The sequence below is a fragment of the Vigna unguiculata genome, chromosome 10 (assembly GCF_004118075.2).
Source record: "Vigna unguiculata cultivar IT97K-499-35 chromosome 10, ASM411807v1, whole genome shotgun sequence".
In the NCBI taxonomy this organism is placed as follows: domain Eukaryota; kingdom Viridiplantae; phylum Streptophyta; class Magnoliopsida; order Fabales; family Fabaceae; genus Vigna; species Vigna unguiculata.
In genome coordinates this window covers 18,668,940-18,678,190 of record NC_040288.1, presented here as the reverse complement: position 1 = coordinate 18,678,190, position 9,251 = coordinate 18,668,940, and the positions used below count along the sequence as shown (strand labels likewise).

Genomic DNA, 9,251 nt, shown 5'->3' with positions numbered 1-9,251 from the left:
GAGGATGGACGCATGTTGTAGACTGTAACACTTTTGAAGCACTTTTGTACACAGGGTAACTTCTCTGTTCATTCAAATCAATCCATCGGATCCTCTTGGAAAACCCAAATTTCCTAATTCAGCTTCTCTTATTTAGAATGATGGAAATCATTCGTGTGAAGTTTGGTTCTGCTTGATCAAGGCATCACTATATATAGCCACCACGTTAGAGAAGACAACAAAGACTATCATAACAATGGATAAAATCTTGTCTGATCTAGTTGCAATGTTGTAGCAATCCTTGCACGGTTAAAATGATGGTTGTAAATACATTAAACAGGTATCAACATAGGCCAAAATCAAATTCTTAGCATGAATATATAGAAAGAATCAATAAGGGAGACTTACAACAATTAGAAGACTTTCTTCAATCTCTATTAGTACTCCTTGAACATTTCCATTCTGTAAAGATTACATGCTAGTGATCTTGGATAACCAAAACAATGGTGAATGCAATGTTAACCATCAAGTTTTCAACTACCAGAACAACCTATTGATCAAGAAAAAAGGAACTAAAAACATATTTATAAATAAAAGAACATGTTGTGTTTGGAATTGAAATAGCAGGATTCTCATGGGCTTATTCATATATTTGATTCGACAATAGTTGCACCAAAGTGAAAATTGTTGGCTATTTAATTCCATATGATTTCATCTAGCATGTAGGTGACTGTTTTAAATAAAGAGAAATATTTAAAAATGAAAGAAAAAAAATCAGTAATATGCAGGACACAATGTTAGATAAAAGTCAATAAAAAGAAGTTAGGAAGAAAGGTTGTAACCTTTATAAAATGAGATACTCATGGAAAATGGCCTTTTGTCCATATCATTGGTAGCCTGAGAAAATAGTAAGGTAAAACAGGGAGAGAAGTTATGGAACCCTCCCAAACTGTTCATAAAAAAATTATGATTAAACAACACTATATTTTTATCAATAGACAACACTATATTAGAAATAAAATAGTAAAAATGATAAAAGTCCACCTTTGGAACTCTTTGTGATTTCATCCAAGATCTTCTCCTCATCAAGCAATAACTTTTGCAGTTTTAGAATATTGTCCTCAAGTTTTGGTATCAAATCAGTGGATTCCTCGCCCTTTTTCATAAGGGCTTCAATTTTGGATGAATCCTGACATACAAAGTAGAAACAAAAGAATTATATGTCTCGTTGCAATGAACTATGACTTGCTTCTCTACCTTTTCTAGTTTATCCTCTAGCTTTTTGATCTTCTGACTTATGTGCTTAAAATCTTTCTGGTAGTTAACATCATGCCTTTCAAACTCCTTGAACTCTTCCTTACACTTCCTCATATCATTGTCTAACTCTTGAAAATGAAAGAAGTTAATAATGACAAGATTACCACCTCAAAAGCTTATTATTAAGAATTAATGCACAAGAATATAACTATGAAAACTGATTCAATTACAAAATCCATGTCATTCATCCCAGAGAAACCCTGGAGCAAAGACAACACATTATTGAAAAATTACCCAATAATATATTCATTAGCAAAATAAATAAAAAAGCCAACAGCTAGGGAGACCTTCATGGAGGACCCCATCAATGAAATCAACTTGTCTAAGCATTGGTAAACTATTTCTTTCCTTCTCATCAAGCTTTGCAACCAATTTTGTGGCCTCAATAAGGATCAAGCTTCTATAAGACAACAATAAAGATCAATTAATAATTGAAGCATTAATTTAAAAAGATTAAGTTAAACTATCTAAATGAATCATGCCTTCAACATATGCATGAGGAAGCTGCTTACTATATAGACCCACATGTGGATGTTGTCATCCTTTGGAATCCATGCATATCCTATATGTCACCAACAACATTTCACAAAAAAAAAGAGCTTAAATCAGTTTGAAAGAATTAGCAACATTTTACTTTGACATCCCCTCTGTCAACAACAACTACAAAAGTTCAGAAAAAAAAAATGAGAAGCATTTGAAGCATAAAAAAAAGACTAAAACTCAAATCTTTCTTAATCTTTTTTTTCAAACCACCTTAAATCCTTGACTCCAAGCCTCGTTTCTCCAAACCTGAAAAATTCAAAACCAAAAGTTCTCAAAAAATTAACCCAAAATTGCTTTAAAGATTTAACCTTTCTTCAACTTTCTTTAAAAGGGAATCAACAGAACACAAAAATTGTAGCTCATAATGTGATAGAACTTGGAATGTTGGATAAGTGGAGGATAAGGAACCTGCAATGTTGGCTAAAATGAAAACTTGAAGTACTTCCCATTCCAGTTTTAGTACTGTAAATAGTACGAAACAAAAAATTAAACCACAAAATAAATATAAAATATAAAAGATTAAAAAAAGTACTTTTGGTTAATCGGAGCCGGAACCATTGAATACCAAAATAAAAAATTTATACATTCAATCCTGCACCATAAAAACTTCAGTTAATAAACAATCCCGTAAAACCATAAGTTTAAGAAGAATGGAAAGTCTAAAAATTGAAACTATAAAGAATAATAAAAAAAAATGTTACCTTTCTTTCAACCCACAATATTAATCCATAAAACTGAATTTTCAAGAACACCATATATGTGGATCATTGCATGCACTAATCTGGAGTACCCAGACAACGCTCTCAAAACAGAAACACTAAAAGAAGGGTGTGGTTGGTTCTGAGAAAAAAGTGGGTTGATAAAAAAAGGGTGTGTTTTAGGGTTAGGAAGGGAGAAAGAAGAAGGGGGAAGATGGTCTGAGGAAATTTGGCAGCAAAAGGACGAACAATTTAAGAAAAAAAAATTATGAATTTTTTTGAATGCCGTGAGCGGGAGAAATTGAGAGAAGAAAGAATGGAGACAGAAATCTGAAAGAAAGGTCAAATGGGATTTTACAGAAAAACCAACGATGGGACAGGTGTCACTCGTTTAAATTGGGTTATTTGAGTAAAATCCAGAAGTGTTACTGAACCACCAGTGCAGATCACGGACCATTTTTAGAAAAAGTTAAACTGACCAAAAAACCAAATAAATGGATAGGTGTCAACGAATTAAATAAGGGTATTTGGGTATTTTCCAGAGGTGTTTGTTTTCATATATTTTAGACACCTCTAGCATATTCTTTATATAAAAGAAAGTTGCTTAACCTCTCATACCACTATCGTGGTGCTTGTTTCAAACCATATAAAGCCCTTTTCAATTTGAAAACATGATCAGGATAGAGGTGATCTTCAAAGCTAGGAGGTTGTGATAAATACACTTCTTCAGTTAAGAAACCATTCAAGAATGCACTTTTCACATCCATTAGAGAAAGTTTGAAATTACACATGCATGCATATGCTAACAATAACCTCACAACTTCAAGCCTAGCTACAAGTGCATATGTTTCATCAAAATCAATGTCTTCCTCTTGATTATAACCTTTAGTAACTAACCTAGCCTTATTCGTAACTATATTACCATTTTCATCCATTTTATTCCTAAACACCCATTTTGTACCAATCACATTCATTGCATCAGTTTTAGGAACAAAAGACCACACATCATTCTTAGTGAATTGATTAAGTTCATCTTGCATAGCAACAACCCAATTACTATCACATAATGGATCATTCATATTCTTAGGTTCAATTTGAAAAACAAATGCAACATGTTGAAAGAATGCAAGCTTGTGTCTAGTGGATACTCCTTGTTCTATGTCACCAATTATGTTGTCCTTTGATAATCCCCTGGGTTCAATCCACTCCTTGGGTAAGTTGTTGTTTGTAGCTTTTTCAACCGACTGAATTTCCTTTTCAGCTGACTGATTTCTTGTAGCAGATTTTAGTTCTACAACAGTTTTCTTTTCCTGCGTTGTATCTTCTTCATCTGTAATTGATGAGTGCGTATTGTTGTCCTCATTCAATGTTTAATTCTGGGTATTTAATTGAATTTATGTGCTTAAATAGTGATTTAATTGATAATTCTGACAATTAGGCTATTTGAACTTGTGTGATAAAAATGTCTTAAAAAGTGATTTTTAGCTGCATAAATTATTTTTGGATATTTTAACGTTTGTTGATGCAGTTGAAGTTAAGTTTTAAGCTCATTTAAAGGTGGGAAAATATATTGATTGAAGTTACAAATCACTTTTAAATAAGGCTGAAATTAGCAAGTTCTAGAAAAATCACTTCTACACCCTAGTTTTTATTTTACACACTCCCCTATTTCAAGTGGACCACTTAAAAACCTGTTCTGCACCCCTGTTTCTACTAAGTTGCACCCCTCCTACCACTTAAACCCAACTCACTCAGATCAGGCCATGTGGCAATCCCCAACTTTTAAATCTATTAAAACAAGCCACGTGGCACTAATCCTTGCAAACATATATGCACACTGCCACGTCATCATCTTCCACAAAGCAGAAACCCTAGCTTAACATTCCATCACGGCAGCCACCATGGATCTCCCCTGCAGCCTTGCACCTTGCGGCTGCCACCACCATCCTCCATGCCTGAAACTCACCGGAGAAGGCAAACAAACGCTGCCACGTCACGAAGCTTCATCCTTGCAGTAGCTCCATTGTAACCCTCGCGCCTGCAACAGTAGCGTCCACAGGAGCCTCCACCGCCGTTAGCCTCGCACTGCGCCGTCAACGTTCCAGCAGCCATTAACGTAGCGATCTCCATTCTCGCACCTGAACGCGCATCATCACGCAGCTGACACCTTGTCGAAAATGGAAACCGCTGTAACCACGAATTTTGCCTGAGACTGCATCGCAGCAGCAGCGGAAGAGCCACCGCGCCACCATCTTCCTCCACACTAGCACCTGCAAAGCATGGCAGCAAACCTCCACCGCAGATGCAAAACGCAGAACTGTTAGTTCACACTACCACTGCAGTGAGCCGCCTTGATATCTGCCAACATCAACGCAAATCCGATCACACACCTGCAACCACGCCTCCATTGCAGCACCTGCAACGCATAACAGCACCACCGCGCTTGAGCAACCACTGTTACCGTTAGCCGTGCAGCCAAGGGAGAAACATGGAGGCAGAAACCCTAATTCTGGAGAGAGACTCTCTACGCCATGTGTCAACCTCTGATTGCACAGTCAAACTGGTCAAATTTGGTCCACTGGTCAATGAAGCAACAAATTTGGTCAAATCTGGTCAAAAGGTCAAAGACTGGTCAAAGGAGAGGGGTTTAACCACAAATATTCATATTTTTGGATCTCTCTGCAAAATTGGACTACAGAATTGAAAATGGGCTATTTAGAAAATTAATACAAATATTATTTGGTGATAATTTATCAGATATCTTTAAATAATTAATTTATTTAATTATATCATAAATTATTAACCAACTATATTTATTAAATAGTCTATATCTCTCAAAATATCTTTGAATATTTATCTTTATCTTTATTTTAAAAGATATTTGAGAGGTTTTAGCAACAGAAAAGCTGATGAAGGAATATCTTGTTCCTTTTAAGATTATTGAATATGGTGTGAGTTGATTAAGAAAGCTAAGTGAAATCCCCACTGGACATTAAGATAACAAGCTATCTAGATGTGAAGGTTCCTTTCACAAAGCTCAAGAGAAGAAGATGATGGATTGATTCAAAACAAAAAGGAAATGGAAAGCACATAAACCATAGAAAACCAAGAACAATTAAAGGAAGAAGAAAACATAAAATGGAAAGGAAAGAAATGGTAAAAATGTGAGAAGCACGCCACTACAAGGCTAGGCTAGAAGCCATGGCAACCTTGAAGATGAGTGGATGTGTGCCGCCACTTGCTATGCAAGATAAGGCTTAAAAGTATTCACTCCCAAGGGAGGAAACTCTCACAAATGGTTGAGACACAAGAGTGTTTTTACTTCAAAATATTCAACCCTTTTACATGTCTAGGAGCACCCTTATATAGAAGAGTTTAGGGGCCTCTAAGCAAATAAAAGATACCTAAGGATGTCTCTGCAAAAACCTAACCTTAGCTTCTAGAAACTAGGTCAAATAAGGTTACAAAAATGAGAGACAAAAGAGCTAACTATGGTGTGTGCAAGGCTAATTTCGTTCTAGCACAAAAGGAGACAAAGAATGTGTCTCATATGTCTCCAAAAAGTGGCCAAAGTGTGCTAAAAACAAAGGAGACCAAAGGTACATAGGTACACTTGCTTCATGCCTTTTACTTTATGCTTTATGCCTTTGCTTTACTCTCTCCACCTCATCATTTATGCTCCTCAATCACCATGCGCCACCTAGCATTGCTTTCTTACTCCTAATTAACCTACAAAGCAAATAAACATAGATTAGCATGTTGGCTTAAGTCAAGTCAACTATAGTCAACAAGTCAAACCTAGTCAAAGGTCAACAAGTCAACTAAAGTTGATTCAACTAAGTCAACTTGTGGAATCAAAAATAGCAAACACAAATGAAAGAGATGAAGGATTAGTGAACTTCCTTTCTAAACATGCTTAGTCTTCTTAAGCATTTGCCTCCATCCTTGGTTGGGGTCAATCCTTCATCAAAAGCCCAATCAACACTTTATTTCAAACATAGCAAGTAATGTTGATTGCATTAGCCCAAAAGTACTTAGGTAGTGAATTCTCATTTAACATAGTTCTAGCTAGTTCCTCAAGTGACCCGTTTTTCCTTCCAACAACATCATTTTGTTGTGGGGTTCTTAGTGCAGAAAAATTATGCTTAAAGCCATGCTTTTCACAAAAGTATTCAAACCTTTCATTTTGAAATTCCCCACCATGGTCACTTCAAATAGACACTATCTTGGAACTCTTTTCATTTTCTAACATCTTGGCAAGTCTTTTAAAAGTATGAAAAGTGTCATTTTTGGCAGCAAAAATGATGAAGGATTGACCCCAACCAAGGATGAAGGCACATGCTTAAGAAGACTAAGCATGTTTAGAAAGGAAGTTCACTAATCCTTCATCCCTTTCATTTGTGTTTGTTATTTTTTATTCCCAAAGTTGACTTAATTAAATCAAATTTAGTTGACTTGTTGACCTTTGACTAGGTTTGACTTGTTGACTATAGTTGACTTGACTTAAGCCAACATGCTAATCTATGTTTATTTGCTTTGTAGGTTAATTAGGAGTAAGAAAGCAATGCTAGGTGGCGCATGGTGATTGGGGAGCATAAATGATGTGGAGGAGAGAGTAAAGCAAAGGCATAAAGCATAAAGTAAAAGGCATGAAGCAAGTGTACCTATGGACCTTTGGTCTCCTTTGTTTTTAGCACACTTTGGCCACTTTTTGGAGACATATGAGATACATTTTGTCTCCTTTTATGCTAGAACGAAATTAGCCTTGCAGACACCATAGTTAGGTCTTTTGTCTCTCATTTTTGTAACCTTATTTGACCTAGTTTCTAGAAGCTAGTGTTAGTTTTTTGTAGAGACATCCTTAGGTATCTTTTATTTGCTTAGAGGCCCCTAAACTCTTCTATATAAGGGGTGCTCCTAGACATGTAAAAGGGTTGAACATTTTGAAGTAAAAACACTCTTGTGTCTCAACCATTTGTGAGAGTTTCCTCCCTTGGGAGTGAATACTTTTAAGCCTTATCTTGCATAGCAAGTGGCGGCACACATCCACTCATCTTCAAGGTTGCCATGGCTTCTAGCCTAGCCTTGTAGTGGCGTGCTTCTCACATTTTTACCGTTTATTTCCTTTCCATTTTATGTTTTCTTCTTCCTTTAATTGTTCTTAGTTTTCTATAGTTTATGTGCTTTCCATTTCCTTTTTGTTTTGAATAAATCCATCATCTTCTTCTCTTGAGTTTTGTGAAAGAAACCTTCACTTCTAGATAGCTTGCTATCTTAATGTCCAGTGGGAATTTTCAAAAATCTTTCTTAATCAACTTCACCATATTCATAACTCTAAAATAAAACAAGATAATCCTTAATCATTTGGTATCTAGAGCTTTGGTTGTCCTTGAATATGGTGTTTTCATGTTCTAACCTTGTCTTGTGTAGCTATCTTTGAATGGTCCACACAAAAACAATGCTGGCAGAAACTGTTCACGATTTTAAAAGATTAAACTGCGCCTGCTCAGTGATCCAAAAATTACGTTCTTGATGTCAAAAGAAAGCTCTGTTAGTATAGTTTCTAAAAAAAAGAACCAATGCATTTGGAGTTTTGTGGAGAGAGTTATGATTGAAATAGTGAGCAAAAGTCAAAGCTGCCAAGATCACCGCAAATCAACGTTTTTCAGGTTATGTTGTGCAGTTTTGGCTACTGTTTTTGTTACTCTTCTTACTCCTAAATGTGGTTGGATAACATGTCTTTGGATGCTTAGTCTTTGAGCCTCAAATCCATGAGTTTAAATGCATGATAGCTACATGTTTGTGTCTTTGTGTATGTCATGTTGAGTCATTAAATGTGTCTAACTTTTGCTTGAGTCATATGTCATATGCTTCTTTGAGTTTTCTTATTCTTGTTTCTAAGTATTTGAGCTATTGCATGAGATCTATGCCTTTTGTTGTAGCATGCTCCTTGAAATTGATTTTGACCTAATTTTTAAGGAACTAAGTGTTCAAGACACCCTAAAATATCCTTCTCATCATCTTAAGTACCTAGTTTTGAAAAGAAAAATTATTTTCATGACCAAAAACAGTTTGGCCGAGAGCTAATGTGTTGCTTGTTGAATCCATTTGGTCAATTTTACTAGATCTTATGCTACCAAATTTTATACTTGGATTTTGGGTGATATTGGCAAATTAGTTTCATGCTTTAACTTGGTTATGATCTTTCTTGGTGTATGCATAATTTGAGGTATAATCTTGGCTTGTTCAAATGCTTTCCATAGAGTCTTTAAAAGTGTTTTTCATTGCTTTAGTCTTGTTCAAGTTTTATCTTTAAAACAAAATTTCAATAGAAGTTAAACTTTCTTGTTTTTCTGCTTTTCTTGCTTGTCACTAAGTGTTCTTTGTTGTGTCTTAGTAGTTTTCTTTTCTTGAAACTCTTGGGATGTTGTGGCCGAATCACTTGTCTTGCATTTGAAAGGTTTTGAACAAGTTTTTAAAAGTGTTTGCTTCACTCCTTTGGTGGATTTTGAGTGCTAGCCTTGCCTTGTTACTTTGGGAGAGTGATCTAAACACTTGGGTTACAATTTGGGTTGGATTTGGTCTCGGTTTTCATGTTGGCTAACCTCTAATCCATTTATTTTATCTCGAATTTGAGTGTTTTTGTTGTAGGAATCATCGCAAGTTCATCAAATGCACCTACACCAAACAAAAATAATACATTGATGAGATTGC

General features: G+C 35.5%; 1 protein-coding gene across 2 annotated transcripts; it reads right to left on the bottom strand.

The window, feature by feature from the left end:
* Positions 1-337: 337 nt before the first annotated feature.
* On the bottom strand, positions 338-1,415 carry LOC114165764 (structural maintenance of chromosomes protein 4-like). 2 transcript variants are annotated; one of them, XM_028050333.1, is made up of 4 exons: positions 1,237-1,415; positions 1,024-1,168; positions 822-928; positions 338-529 (listed from the first exon to the last, which is right to left on the bottom strand). In XM_028050333.1, exons 1-3 carry the CDS (start codon positions 1,348-1,350, stop codon positions 840-842), a joined length of 348 nt encoding a protein of 115 aa, XP_027906134.1. In that variant the 5' UTR covers positions 1,351-1,415; the 3' UTR covers positions 338-529; positions 822-839. The 2 variants fall into 2 exon arrangements, 1 of the variants encoding a protein (XP_027906134.1); XR_003599775.1 differs by having other exon boundaries at positions 822-876; positions 1,024-1,415.
* Between the last annotated feature and the right edge of the window lie 7,836 nt (positions 1,416-9,251).